Source organism: Eschrichtius robustus, chromosome X, assembly GCF_028021215.1.
Source record: "Eschrichtius robustus isolate mEscRob2 chromosome X, mEscRob2.pri, whole genome shotgun sequence".
NCBI lineage: Eukaryota > Metazoa > Chordata > Mammalia > Artiodactyla > Eschrichtiidae > Eschrichtius > Eschrichtius robustus.
In genome coordinates this window covers 108,626,444-108,641,768 of record NC_090845.1, presented here as the reverse complement: position 1 = coordinate 108,641,768, position 15,325 = coordinate 108,626,444, and the positions used below count along the sequence as shown (strand labels likewise).

The 15,325-nt window shown below is 40.6% G+C and overlaps 1 protein-coding gene across 1 annotated transcript in view; it reads right to left on the bottom strand.

Annotated features, from left to right (window-relative positions):
- Window positions 1-303: 303 nt before the first annotated feature.
- The window catches only part of GRIA3 (glutamate ionotropic receptor AMPA type subunit 3), a 286,920-nt gene continuing 271,898 nt past the window's right edge, over window positions 304-15,325 (bottom strand). Inside the window, exons 14-15 of the mRNA XM_068532560.1 lie at window positions 3,156-3,270; window positions 304-551 (exon numbers count right to left, since the gene is read on the bottom strand). Of these exons, the coding sequence (XP_068388661.1) occupies window positions 306-551; window positions 3,156-3,270 (361 nt within the window). The 3' untranslated portion in view covers window positions 304-305. The remainder of the gene's footprint in view (window positions 552-3,155; window positions 3,271-15,325) is intronic.

The window sequence follows — 15,325 nt, the reverse complement described above, 5'->3', positions numbered from 1 at the left end:
TGGCTAGAAGAGCACTTACAATTACACACGTGGTTCACATGTGGCTTGCAAATATTCCCACTGAACAGTGCTGCTCTAGAGAATTTTTTTTCCTTTTGGGTCGCAGACCACAATTTAATTACAACTATGCTATTAGGAAAGCACCACTGTCTGACAAGAAAGCACAACCATTATTTTCAAAGGATCAAACGGTTGCAAAGAATAGACAATTCTTGAAACAATAAACCAAACCGAAAGACAACAAGAAAAAGAGATTGACATACAGTAGCATAAGCTGATTAGTTTACTAGACCTTAACCGTACCCCTAGATCTTAACACTCTCTGTTCCATACACGTTGTAGCCTTCTCTGTATGTAGCGTAATTTTGAGTGTTGGTGGCAGGAGCAGGCTTAAAGTTTTGGGTGTTCTTTGTGAGTTTCATACGTTTGGACTCTGCCCGTGATTTGTAACAGAATTCTATCAAAGCCACCATCATGGCCAGCCCCAGACCTCCGACAAGTATATAGAAAACGCCTGCCACATTGCTCAGGCTCAGAGCGCTGGTCTTGTCCTAAGAGAAATGAACAAGGCGATTAGTTCTTGGGGAAAACAAAGACAAGGGGACATTATAATGCATTGCAACAGTATACGATAGTTCTAAGTTGTAAAATAGCTAAACATTGATGTAAGTGCTATGACTCAACTCTGGCAACTGGCTGATGTTTCACAGTGGCCAGCAAGACGGTAGATTGTGCTTCTGTTGACAGCTGTGATCCTCCCCTAAATGTTCTTTTAGTTTGACTCCTTAAATCCATTAGTACCTCAAGATGGTGTCAACAACTAAATAAAACAGCACTCGGCCATGGGAGCAAAAGTGGAAACACAAGCACAATTTATTCCTTTGCCAGCTTCGATCAACACCATTTGCCAGAGTTGAGCTGTACATCATCTCTGTCAATGTAACACTCTTTTCATTTGGGAACTTGAAGCACTCTTTCCCCTCTCTGCCCCGCAACACCCCTTTCTCCCTTGTTCTTGTCAACAACTGGTCTTTAAGATGCCAGGTGAGAATGTTAGAGGTTCCTGATATTCATATCTGGGGAGTTACTTCACAAGGGTTTGTTTTAAAAGGATTAACTCTCCCCTTTCACGCAGTGGCTGAGAAATTGCTCCTTTGGGGCCTGGCTGCTAAGGCCTCATCCTCAGCGCAGCAAGTCTTTGTGCTGCGGGAACAAGGGCGCAGCACAAAGAATTGGCTCTGTTCCCTCTTCCTGAGAGTTTAAGGAAACTATCAGGAGGACCTGCTGGGTCCTGAATTGGCTCCATACAAATCAGAAAACTTTTCCAGGAGGCTGATGATTAAAAAAAAAAAAAAATCCAGCTCATTTTTAGCTTTTACTCCAGGGAATGTAGAGAATAATTAGGAAAAAAACCAAAACAAAACACACTCCTGTACTCATCTGCTGTCTATTTAAAATGGGGGGAAAATCGAGGAAGCCGGTCAGTGACTTTCAGGTCAAACTGCAAATCTGGCTAAGCTATCTGCCTGTATGAAGAAGCAGAAACTGAGCTGCTGAACAATGGAAAGAAACAAGTTGGTGCCTTGAGCCCTACCTTGAGGTAGGACACAGCAAGGGCCAGGAGCCTTTCTTTGAAAAAAATAAAATAAAGTAGCATTTTGTAGTCTTTTTAGAGGGAATGTAACCATTTTGCTGCTGAATACAACGGAATGGAATACCCAAATTGTTAAGCCGGTGAATTGAGTATCTTATTCAAAGGATAGCCCAGTGACCAGATGACGGCCATGGCTGACACTCAACACTGTGCCTCAGCCAGTCCTGGTATCATGTAAAGAGTTAAATGTAAAGACAGTATGGCCATGTCCTGATTCTGTTTTCATAGGAGCCAGTCCTGCACTTGTTTACCTTAATAAAAAGGCCAATTGGAATTAAGTCGTATCGTCGGGAAGGGGGGTAGGGACATGCCTCATGTCTACAACAACCTTGCAAATAGTCACTCTTCTAGGATGAGTGACAGTTAGCTAGACAAGTGGTAAGAATTTCTATAACTTATGAAACAGTGGATCATCTCCTTAAGGAGGCAGGCGAAGCTATCTGCAAGGATGTTCCACAGTCCATTAGGAAACGGACCAATTTCTGGTAACCTGCCCTCTCCCATTAGATTTTTATATGTATGTGGTTTTTGATGGGAGGAAAAAGTGTCCTTTACATCACCCATGTAAGTCGTAGCAACAAAGTTTCAAGTTCCATGTATTTAAGTTTCAAAGAATTCCCTGCTGTGGGATGTAGAAAACCAGTAGCAAAATGGTTCACTGCACAAGGAAAATGAGTGGCATTTCATGAAATGAATTAACTGATACCACAATATTAGTTCAAAAACAGGAAAGGCAAAAATTGAAACTAAAGAAGAACTTTCTTAGGGGAGCAAAGGGGGGCAGGAAGGAGGCGGGGAAGAGTGTTTCATGCTTATCAATGTGATGTTATCCTGAGAAGGTATACCCTTAAGGAGCATGCGACTGAATTTTAAAAGTATTACGTACAGAGATTCAAATGACACCTTTGGAAGAGAGAAGTGTGACAGACTTAATGAGATTCGAGATCCAAATAGATGCTGAACTCAATACGACAGCAGCTGAGAGGAGGCTGGCTAATCATTCTGCTTACAGAGACCAGTCTTTGTTATTTATTTCTTTGACTGTTTTCAGGTGGGATCGACATAATATATTCATAACCAAAGGCATTTACAACTACAAAGTCTCTGACACTGTAAGAGGTTAAGAAAAAGTACTGTCACAACTGGATCATTTTTTGTTTTTTGGGTTGTTGTTGTTGTTCTATTTTCTCTTTGAACTTTCGAAATGTGAAATACAGTAAAACCCCCTTATAACACAGCTCGTGATTTTACTGCTTTGGGAACATGGTGGGTCAGATTGAGTTCCCTAATCATAAGGATAGCTCGCGGGAGTCGATGATTGATGTCACATGGCAGGCCTCTGAGACTGGTGTTTGCCTTATTCCCTCATCGCTGGTGTTATAAAGGGGTCCCACTGTGTCAGGGAGTGTCTGTTGGGAAGGAAAGCCGTTTTAGGGTAGAAAATAAACAGTGGTTCAAAATGTGATTGCTAATCAGTACAAAAAGACCTTCAGCGACTGACCTTACTCCCGGAGTCCTTGGCTCCACATTCCCCCTTATCGTACCACCATTTGTTTTTCAGCTTGTCTAAGATGCCTTGTTCACTGAGTTTCAATACTGCAAGGTTTACAGGCGTTCTTCACGTGGGAAATAACATAAATAACATTATATTATGTTATTTTATGTTATTCAAGCTTCAAACTACTTTAAAACTATAGAAAGCGATAAAGCAGGGGGCCCTGGCCACAGAGTAATTTTAGACACTGCAGGCAACCTGAGCATTACCTTATAAAAATTAACACTACAGCAACGCTATATTTACCAGGGCCTGCCCATATCGCTTTGAGTAATCGGCACACACTGTTAAATAATGAGGATAGAAAAAAGGCACTCCTCAGATAGGCTGTGTGGGGTGAGGAGGGTCTCCCCTCAAGTGACAATTGTCGGCGGCAGCTTGCAGTAGCTTTGTGACGGAGGTGTGTTAGGTTTGATCTAACTGGGTGTCTTGTTGTACTTCCAGACAGAAAGCAAGTTTTATGGAGGAGTGGGGAAGGGAACGGGACCAGATGGGGAGGCGTTTCCACATGTGGAGACAAAAGGATGAATCCGAACAGAATAGAAGATAGATCCTATGTGAATAACATGCCTTCTGGTTAGTTGTCCTTTATTATACATATCTGTTGCCCAGCTGAAAATGATCTCAGAAAGAACCGTACTACATACATGTCTTCACAAACTGAATTCTTATGCTCATACTTGTCTTAGTATTAAAGGTATAACGTGGACCTCTGAGTTTTGGATAAGAGTACTTTCAACAATGGGAGAACTGGTCTATGGATTGTTTTTGAGTTACTGATCAGCTGTCTCTCTGATATGGTCATATGTCTGTGGGCGACTCAGATCACCAAAAGGTGAACTAGATTGTTTAAAAATGGATTATTAATATGGCATGCCCTAAAATGACAAGCTGACTGTCCCTATGGGTAGCGCTGTGGAGGAAGTTTAGATAAGCTGTTCTAGTGAGATGAGACTTCCTCAACTAAGAGGCTAATAAGTCCCCAGGAGGCCAGCCCACTGTTCCCTCGTCCTCCACCTCTTAAAGTGTGAGGACTTCATTCAGAGCCACTGGGCAAACGCAGGATACCCTACTGGTTCTAGGATAACGATTTTCTCTCTTAGAAATTTCTTCAGCTGTAAAATGGGAATAATGACCTGTACTCTGTCTTCTTTCTAGAGCTAATGAATCTTAAATAAAGTATCTCTAATAACTTTAGATTAAAAATGCATTATTTACAGAGGGTGGCATATTTCTATTATGAGGCAATAAACTACTGTGTGTTCAGATTCACGTGAACAATATTGCCAATACTGGTGCATGTTTTTCTGAATGCCACCAATTTACCAGGAGGAAAACAGATATATTTATGTAACTATGAACATTCCATAGAATTTCTGAGCTTATTTTGGGTAACTTGGACCCACTAACATATCCAGTCATTGACAAGACTTCTATTGTCACGGAGATCTGGCCTCGATCAGACCAAGTCCCCAAAGCCTATTTCCTTTCTTCTCCCCTTTGCTGTTGAGAGCAGAAGGGCCATCTCATCTTGAGAATTCTGAGAAACATATCATCATTTAAAAATAATAGGCAATTTCAGAGTACTTGGGATTTGAAAAACTGTAAACCTTTAGTGTCACAGAGGTGACACTTTCTTGGTTAGTGCAGAGCTTGGCAGCCAGAATGTCTGCATTTTGTTCCTCACCAGGAAACTGAGGTCCTTTTATACTTTAAACAATTCCTTCAATCAATGCTCAGAAGCTGAGGCTTCTCAAATGCTAGCCAGACTTGCTTGGAATACAAAGCAAAGCAACAAAAGATACTCAAATAAAAATTTGAGCCTCTTTAGGGTATTACTGGCAGTGAAAGTTAAGTCTTAGACTTTTAAAGGACAGACAGGCCATCTATGGCCCTGAGATCAGTGTTGGAACTGCCTTCTCCCCTAATCCCCACTGTCTGGCCTCCTTCTCTCTCCTTTCCCCCTATTGTTTTTTACTTTATCACCACCACCTTTCCTCCAGTGCTGTGCCTTAAGCTACGCACTGGGACCCAGGCTCAGGATTATGACAGTTGGCTTAAGTTGCAGGGGAGATGCTTTCCAATGGCATATGGGTGACTGATTCCATCAGGACCTCAGGAAAAATTACAAAGCATTTTTTCTTCCTTTCTGTGCTTCCTCTTTTCTTACTGTAAAGGGCCCAGTGTCTTCACGCTGCTCTCTAAGCCCTTACCAGGCCCTGACCTCCCTCAAGCTACTATACTCTTCAAATTACTTCATTCAATTTCTTTAGTACTAGATCTCAGGAACAGAGCAGTCTGATTAAAGGCACTCACACTAAGGTCCAAATAGAGACCTCTCCTTAGAGATCCTGTGTTTTAAAAAATTTGTCAACCCTTAAGTGAGCTAGGTTGATGAAAGTGTGACATGTTAGTTTAGAACAATGGTTCTCAAAGTGTGGTCCAAGGACCCCTGGAGGAGCCCTGAAAACTTTTCATCATAGGGTCTGTGAGGTCAAAACTATTTTTGTAATAATACTAAGTCATTCTTTGTCTTTCTTACTCTTATTCCCTCGTGATGTACAGTGGAGCTTCCTGGAGGCTACATGACATGTAATATCACAACACATTGAATGAAGAAGCAGAAATGAGAATCCTATTCTCTTATACTAAGCCAGACATTAAAGCTATTTGCAAAAATAGGACAATGCCGCTCCTCACTAATTTTTTAAAGAAGTTATTTTTCATAAAAAGTATGTTATTTATGTTAATATACATTGGGTTTATTATTTTTAAGTGAGTTAATACATTATTTTAAAATTCTTCAGTTTTAATTTCTGATATGTTAAGTGTTAACAGACTTAATACATATGAACAAAATCTTTTGGGGGTTCCCTATAACTTTTAAGTGTGTAAAGGGGTCCTGGGATAAAAAGGTTTGAGAAGTACTGGTTTTAGAGGAGGGTAGACTTTTCCCCTGCTGGGGCCTCGTCTGGGCTGCCACCCTCCACTCTTGCCAAAACCCAGGCTGAGCATTTAAGCATCAGGTCAGCAATTTAGCATCCTACTTTTCTGACAAATGGCCTACCCCTGCCTTAGGCCATCAGGTGGCTCCCACAGAACAGTTGGTAGATGCTCTCTACTCCCATGGCCTCCACAGTTACAGTGGAGGTTGCCTTAGAGCAATGGTTCTCAATCGGGGGTCATTTTGTCCTCCAGGGGACATTGGACAATGTCTAGAGTCATCTTTCACTGTCACAACTGGGAGGGTGGGGAATGCTACAGGCATCTAGTGGGTAGAGGCCAGGGATGCTGTTAAACACCCTACTAGGCCCAGGGCGGCCCTCCTCAACAAAGCCCCAGATGTCAACAGTACCGAGGCTGAGAAACCCTGCCTTAGAGCGTCCAGACCTCATCTGTTGCCCCAGGGCTTTAGAGAAATCTGACAAATGATATAACCTTAGAAGTTTAGTCTTTGATTGGAAAAAAAAAAATCACAGGGCTTAAGGAACCTGGCAGGGAAACAATGTGCGTTTGGGAACTTCTAAATAAAAATGAAGGAGAAAAACAAACATTTTAAGAGGTAGCACAGCCAAGGAGCATAAAAGCTGTAATCAGAAATCACAGATAATACCACTTAACAAGGTTAGGATAGCTGCCAAGAAAAGAAAGTACTTTAAAGGGCAAATCTCCTAGAATTGTATGTTGCTGCGGGGTGGAATAAATTCCCAAGATGGCAGAGAAAAACTGCTTTTATCCACATAATTTCTCTCTTACTGTACCTTACTGGATGTATTGCCAAACTCAATTCAAATCAACCAAATGTATTGACACCTTCCTCCCAACACACACACACACACACACACACACACACACGCACACACACACACACAATTTGGTATTTTAAAGGAAGTGGAATTAGGTGGACCTCTGGTTATTTTAAATGTCACTTTCCTCATGATGCCATTTTTGCTCCTCACCCAATATTTTCTCTCCCTCCTTCCTCTTCTACCTTGCCTTATTATTTGGGCCCAGGTCTTGTGTCTCCCTCTAGGCTGTGTTTCTCAAGGGGAGGGACCATGACTTATGTATTTGTATTCCCCACTTAGAATAGTTCTCTCAATAAATACTTGATTAGAAAACTCTCTTTTAGCATTTCGTTTTTCAGCCTAGTACTTCACACATAATAAAATTATTATTATTATTGGTCAAGTTTAATAATCACTTTAAGAAGGTAGATTTATGGTCTCTATAAGTAAAGAAATCGAGGCACAGATAGGTTAAGTAATCAAAACTGCACAGCAAATTATGGGGCAGGCCAGAAGGCAAATTAACATGCCTCCAACTCTGTACTGTACATTCTCCAATGGAACACACAAAAAAGGGGTAGCAGTCCTCATTGTTTTCGTTCTTAGGGCTTGGATGTTCATAATGAATTTTTTCTTTAGGGATCACCATTCTCCAACTAACTATCAGCCTAACAAGGGCATATCTAGCAGCTGGGGCCTTTCACTGTGATGCAGCAATATGTCTCCAGGGGAATGTTTCAGAGCAATTACTGCAGGCCCTTAACTGGTACCTGAGAGAATTACAAGTCAGAAATATTTACTGTACTCACTTCAGTAGAGAAAAGAAAGAATTAAACAAAGTAGGTCAGATTCCTATCATGGAAATTAGGCAGGCATTCTCCCCTCTGAAGGGCTTGCTATGGACGTTTTGCTGAGTAGAGCCCTCGTAAGACAAAAACACAGGTTGGCAAGCTTAGGGAGAGAACAGGAGGGCTTTGTGATTAATTTCAGGGGGGGTCTGGGAACATCCCCCTGTCCACAAATATTTTCCTCACTGGTACCTGAAATTCCATCATGAGAATTTCACACCTTTAAGTTTGAGCAGCATTCCTTGTTAAAATACAAAGCTTCCTGAGAAATGGGAAAGGAAGCAAAGAGTAACTATTTCCAAACTCCAAATCTTTGTTCCATTTCGTTTAAAAAATGTTCAGGGGGGAAAGGGTGTAAACTTCTCCTATGTAAAGGGTGTAAATTGCACCCATGCCATAAAAATGTATACGGATTGTTGATCAGATGGAGAGGATGACAGCGAATGTGAACTAGATAGTCAGTTAACAGTATGTGAAGGTAGCACAGACCTGTGGCAGGATGACTATCCCTGAGTGCTGGCAACAGTCACAGAGTAGCATCTATTTTTTTTTTAATTGGGATAGTAATGTAATTCATAATGCCTTGAAAATGAGTTCTATTTTTGAAGAAAACATAACTGACTGATACAAATTTCTGCTTATCTCTGCCATCCACACCTGGCAACAACTCAGCGCCAAAGCACCGTGCTCATTAATCCAGGGCATCCAGCCCCAGGTGGCGGTTGTCTAGGTTCCCAGCTCGTTCCTGGGAGCTATGAACCAGCCATTGCAAAGTTCAATGTCATCTTAGTGATGGCCAGTGTTACATATGAAGACAATTTAGGATAAGAAGACCATTTTCTTTCCCCCTGTGAAAGTAGAAACTGCTTATTAAAAAAAAAAAAAACTAAAGCTGAAAATGTTGATATATTTCAAAAGAACTGTCCAATTTATTTTTCAATTTGATTTCGGGAAATACCTAAAATAGGTAGTTTGGAGCCACGTTGGATTCTTTCTTATGAAGAGAGAAATGTGGACAGAGTGGCGTGAGGGTGCTGAGTTTGCCCATAGTGGAAAAGAAGAAAAAATGGCCTCGTGAATTAATGACCAAGTTGATTCCTCCATATAGTGATCCTAGAAGGCTTGAGATAAGGATTTGTACTATGGATATTGTTCTGGGCCTGAAAAATATAGGAATCCATGGTGTAGGACGATTGATCTGAGAGAATGTGGGATATATTCTGCTCTACATGGCTTCACTTCTCCTTTCTGAGCAGGGACACCTAAAGAGCAAATGTCTGTTTAATAAATGATGCCAAGAGATCATCAATGGTGCCCTTAGGAGGGATGGATATATGTGTAAATATGTAGGTCATGGAGGGAAAGACAAGGAGATCACAGAGAAGTAAAAGAAATATGCGAGCAAGGATGGTGTATTTGCATAGTTAATTAGAAACTTGCTCTAAGAACACAATATCTGAATGATGATAACAGAAACTTATCACAAGCTAAGCTTGAAGCCCATCCCTCATGCTATGCTTCGTCCGAAGCTCACTCTAAGTTACTGCACTTGTTTCTTGGTACCTAGTGATTTTTTTTGAACAGCTTCTAAAAATTATCTTCAGCCCAGCGGAGGGAGAAAAGCCATCTTTCACTGGCTTTTCTACTGAAGATATTTCAGGTTTTCATGGTGACAAGTCACCTTTCCGAATTGCTCACTTGCTTCCCTAGCCTTTTCAGGCAGGAAGGCAGTTACAGACGTCTCTGCCCAGGCAGGGCTGGATTTATTAAGTTGAAGCCAATTGATAACCAAGCAAGAGAAGATTCTTTGTTGGATGAAAGGATTTATTCTACAGTCCTTTATATTCTTTTCCATAGGTTACCTTCAGATATGTGTAGTAAAGGGATTTACCTCTCCATACAGTAGCTGTTGGAGGCTGTGGAAGTTCAAAATATGCCCTAGACTACATTAGTATCTGGACCCCTTTAAAGAAGCTTTATCGATTTCTTTTCACAGGGGTTTCTGGATGCAGCATTCTAGGAGAATGAAGGTTTAAGTTATTTTAATCTTTCTACCCTTGGATCAGCCTGAGCTTTCTCCACAACCTGGGAGCAGGCACATATGACTGCTGGCAATACTGGACTCTGGCCACCCAAGTGACCTTCATTCCACAGGGGCAGCTACAATGATTTGCAGAGTTGTGCAGTGCTTAGCTGCTAGACGCTTCCTCTGAGACAGTATTTATATCATGTACTTCACAAATGTAGCTCAAACCTATTTAACTCCTTGCTAATAAGATCATAATTTAGTATAAGTGCAAAGAGCAAATTCAATAATGCATGCATATAGCATTAGGAGTTGAAAGCTGTGAGTTATTTTACTGAGGGCCCAACAATGCTAGTGATTGAAACCTATTGATGAGCATCTGTGCTAGAGAAGCAGCCCCCAAAGTCACTTTGAGATATGTGGATAAAGCCAGGGCATTTCCAAATGATAACCTCTCAAATTCAATGTGATAGATCCCTTGATTACACAAGTTGTGAGTTTCACTGATGGATTTCTGCCGAACTGGGCCTTTGTCCAATCTCTCCCTCTAGAACAGGAAACCTAAACCATTATGGGTTGTGGACTGTCTCACATAAACCAATTTGTCTGGGAAGACTTCTTACTCAATTTGTCCCTGACAGGGAGAAGGGGCTCAGGGAAGATGCTAAGCTTCTGGCGAAGCCAGTTTTGTTTAAGATGTGGCCACAGATAATTTCCCAAGTACATAATTCATATGATTCACTTGAAAACTCTGTTTTGAGATCCATTAAAAATTCAAACTATCACATTTCGTTGGGTTTTATCACATACAAGGGTATTTTATTTAGTTCATCCCAATGGTACTGAGAAAGAGAGGCATAGATTGAGAAGGACTGAAACCGATCTTTACCGGAAACTCACATGACAAATGTTTCTGAAGACATCTAGTTCATTCTCCTGATTCTAGGCAAAATATTCATTGAGAGTTTAATCTGATGGGTGCCAGCATCCTATTTTCCCCCCAATAGCCCTCCGTTGACCATGACCCATAGAAAACTAATCAGTCTTAGCTTACACTCCAATAGATTGCAACAAATGGGGGTCTATATATCAGATCTGAAAGCTGACTTCTAGTTGCTGCTCCAGGGTACATGCCACCCTCTTCCAGCTCGCATGCTAGCATCCACTTCTCTGCATTTCCAGCAGTGATGCTCGACAAGACACACTAGCAGAGCCAGTCTCTCCCTGTCTCTCTTTTTTTTTTTTAATGTAACATATGCTATTGTCTTAGGTCTATATTTTGAGAAATATTTGCTTCAAAGCCAGATGAAAGTAAGCTTTATGGTGAATCTAGCACTTGGACCACACTTTTGCCACCTTTGACAAATGGAGATTTGCCTCATGTGCCAAGGGCCAGATGCTATACCGCTCTCTAGGAAGTCAAAAGAGAATGGATTTCAGTTGTTCTCCATAAAAGAAATCTGCCCCCACCCTGTTCCACCAACCTCAATTCCCACCCTCATCGAATGTATTTCAATCATTTCAAATCTTTCGTGTTTCTTTTCCATGGCTGTCCTACCTTTCGGAGAGTGTAGTTCTATAATCTTCTTTCCAAATGAAAGGAAACCAAATGATTTGGTCTTAGAGGGGCAGAAAGGGCATAGACATGTACCATTTAACTGTGCACTGCAGTGGTGTCTTTCTTCTTGGCAATTGTTCAACAGCATTCTTACCTTCAGGCTTTTCAGTCCTGCTGCTCTTTCTGTAGCTCTGGTGTTGGACATTTGCTCATTATTTGTCAATAAGAAACACATTCAAGTTATCAGGATAATACCAAAGGCAAATAATCACATCCTAATCATAGAAACCATGTCAAGGCCACGCAGTCAATTTCAAAAAAAAAAAAAAAATTCACTAGAATGGATTAATTTTTAAAAATGTTTTCTTTCTGGATTACAATTTTTTTTTTCCGGTGGTAGAATTTATTCTTTAACACCATCTGGTAAAATCAATGGTTTTAGTAGTCACTGGACTGGTTCAGTTCTTAAGGCAAAAAGGTCCCTTGTTTGAAGCAGCCACTTGAAAGAAAGTGCGGGTTTGCTCTTGGGAAGAAAACCTGAGTAAGTTCAAGGAGCAAATTTAGTCACTATCAGGGAAGATAACTGTCAGTTTCTTCATACTTCCAGGAGGCGGCACCAGCATAGAGACATGCAAACCAACGAAGAGCATAATATACTCACCCTACTCTTTGATCCCAAACCAGTCTCGGTGATTCACAGGAACTTCTTCTAAGACCCAGGAAGTGCCATCAATCTGTAATGATTCTTGACTACACACATAACAGTGTCAATAGAGAGTCTCTGGGATCCATCTTAACCCTGGATATCCAAAATGTCTACCTTTAGGGATGGCTCCTGCCAATAAAAGGTCCATCTTGTTGCAGGTAAAAGACATGCAGATTCACATCAATTACCCAAGGCCCAAGAATGTCAAAGAATTCTGGGTGTGGAAGAGAAGTGGTTAAGAGATGGTGGCATAGGAGAGGAGGATTGTAGACATACATGGAAGAAGAAGAAATACACACAAAACTGAGGATCTCATTTATATATACAGGAAACACAGTACCACCTCATTCATCTCTGTACCACCAAACAGAAGCCGAGGACATTTGGAAATGTGCTGTCCTAAAGTATAAATTTTTTTCTATCTCTGAATAGGACACTTGCTAAGCAAATGTATGGGATTAAAAAAAAAAAGATTGTTCGTGATAGGGAGGAGGAACATGTTTGAATTTCTTAAGAGAACAAACTCTTTTTAGGTACTTTAAAAGCACCCATGTGGAAGGAAGCACAACTAATTTTAATTGCAAGCCATTTTTGGAATTTACTAAAACAAGTTCCCTAAGTTCTTTCCTAGCATCACATTGGTTAGTTTATTCTAGTTCCTATATATTTGTGAAGATAATAAAACTGCATTTCTCTATCAATACTCTATAAATCATAATGGTCATCCAACCATTTATTTAATTAATGGAAGTTTAAGTTCATATCCTATCCTTATCCCTTACTTGCCTATATGCCTTACAAGTTAAGGCAGCTCTCATTGCAGTCAAGTAGTTCAGAATGGTCTCCTTTAAACATTCTGTTCCAATGTCCCCCAAAGCACGCAAAGTGTGCTGATTTTCAGCTTGGAAAATATGCACGCTGGAAGTCGATTTAAATCCCTGGATAGAACTAAAACCAGGACAATTCTAGGGTGAGGTAGGGTAGAGTTTATAATGCCTTATCACCCATCACAAATAGATAGTTTCATTGACCAGCCCCCTTCAGGTAAGGTTAAGGTTGCATGGGGAAGCTAAGCTGGTGCCCTTTACCCAAGATTAAGGGAATGAAGCAGGGTGGGTGGGGGGATCAGAAGAATTTGAAAGTTTGAGGGCACAAGCAGCTGCGGAGGGAGGCTGATGTGGGAATTCAGCAGCTGAATCTCCATTCTGCTGTGATTTACAGCGACAGACTCTCACTGGCTGTGTCACAAACCCCTGGTGATTGGGGTTTATCGCTGAAACAAACTATTGGCTCTTAATTACTGCATTTGCACACACAATCTAATAAAGCACTAACACAGAAGGGTGGTTTGCAGGTTAAAAATTCCCAAACCACAGCTCTAATTTCCATGATCCTTGCCTGGGCATTTATAGTCCATCATGGAAGGATCAAGTCTGATTTGTTTAGGCCCAATTAGCCCAGGTTTAGGAAATTGGTAAAACCAAGCAAAATTTTGGTTCTAACCTGTGGGTCTGGTGCAGGGGCTACCTTGGTGACTGACCTTGTCTTTATTCATTGTATCAGAAAAGTAAAAAACTCTATTTCATTAGCTTAAGCGAGTGCACATTTAAAACAGCCTGACCATTGCTTGTTTCTTCCATAGAATAGTAACATTTTGAGAAAAGGCTTAGAATGTGTAATGTCTCATGTCAGGGGGGAAAAGTCAACAATTTAACATAATTGCCCATTTATCATTATTTAAAGGTTGCAGGGGAGAAAGAGAGAGAGAGAGAGATAAGTAATACATGCTTTTCTCCGTCTCCTGGTCTCAGAGATAATAGGTGTAGAAGCGTTTTTGAAAAAGTAAAAGCACTCATAAATGTCAGGCTTTGTGATTACTGTCATTTTTAGTCATCAGTACTGAGGGCTGGAATGGCTTAAATATGCTATTTGCCTTGTAACCAAGGTAGTTGAGAATAAACCTGATTTTTATGGAAATATATCACATGCAATCAGATTCACATTGCTCATGGGATGGGTAGATGTGATAAATTGCTGCCTACAATATTATCACCAGAGGTGACCCTGAAAGTCAGCAGAGATTTGTGACAGCATTAGCTGTGTGAACTTCTCAAAGTCACCACCATCTCTGGGTCTCACTTTCTCTATGAAATGATGGTATATTTGTCAATTGTCATGTTAACTGGGGATAGAATACAATAAAGAAATGTAATTCTCAAGCCATTTTACTAATACAGTTAAAACTCACTGATTTGGACTAACAGAGGGGAAGGGTTATCTGAAGAAGAAAGTCCTGAATTACAAAATAGCTTCGAAGAATGACAGTTTCATTTAAGTCTGTTTTGTAACTCAAACTCACTATAAAACATTGCCTTAGTGGAGGTCCTCGTGAGAACTGCTTTAGCAGATAAATTTGTAATGAATATGATTAAACCTAAAACAATGCTTCCGACATTTGAAAAAGGTTTGTTCTCTTAAGGAAAAATTCAACTGGCAGTCTAGTCTAAACTCTTCATTTGCTTAACAAACCTCTCTTGACCTCTCTTAGACTGTAGACTGGTCCCTGTCCAGTTTATCTCAAATTATAAATTAGAGGGCTCCAAAGTAATGAGGTTCCACTGCCTTTTCTACCTTCTCCTCCATTGATTGGTTTTTGGCGTCACCACTAAATAGTGGTAACACAGATTCAAGTTCATCTCTTGCCCCTTCTCTTGCTCACTCTCAGAAAACTGCAGGTAGCAAGAAGGAAGGAGATAAAGGCAAGCTCCTTGGTAATCCAGAAACGGAATAAGCAATTGTTGGATATGCAACACTGATCATACTATTATCCATAGTTGAGAAAGGGGTCGACTTATTTCAAAAGGTTGTCTGGAGGAATGACCAAAAAAAAAGTGATTTGAAAGATGCCTGGCAAGTAGCACTATGGTCAAAGAAGTTGGAAATATCTAAGATCTACTGAAATATTTTTCTATTTGCATATCAAAAATCAGATAATCTGGAAATCGTGGGGCTGGCAACAAAGTTACTTGATAATTTTGCAGCAGTATTAGCTGAGGAAATAACTGGGTGAAAAGTAAAAATTCAGCCAGATGCGTGCAGGTTGTTTTGTTTGTTTATGTAACATCAAACATCTGGTTATTTGAAAACTTCTGGGCAGTTGGCATCCTGTGGATGTTTTAGAGTCATCTTG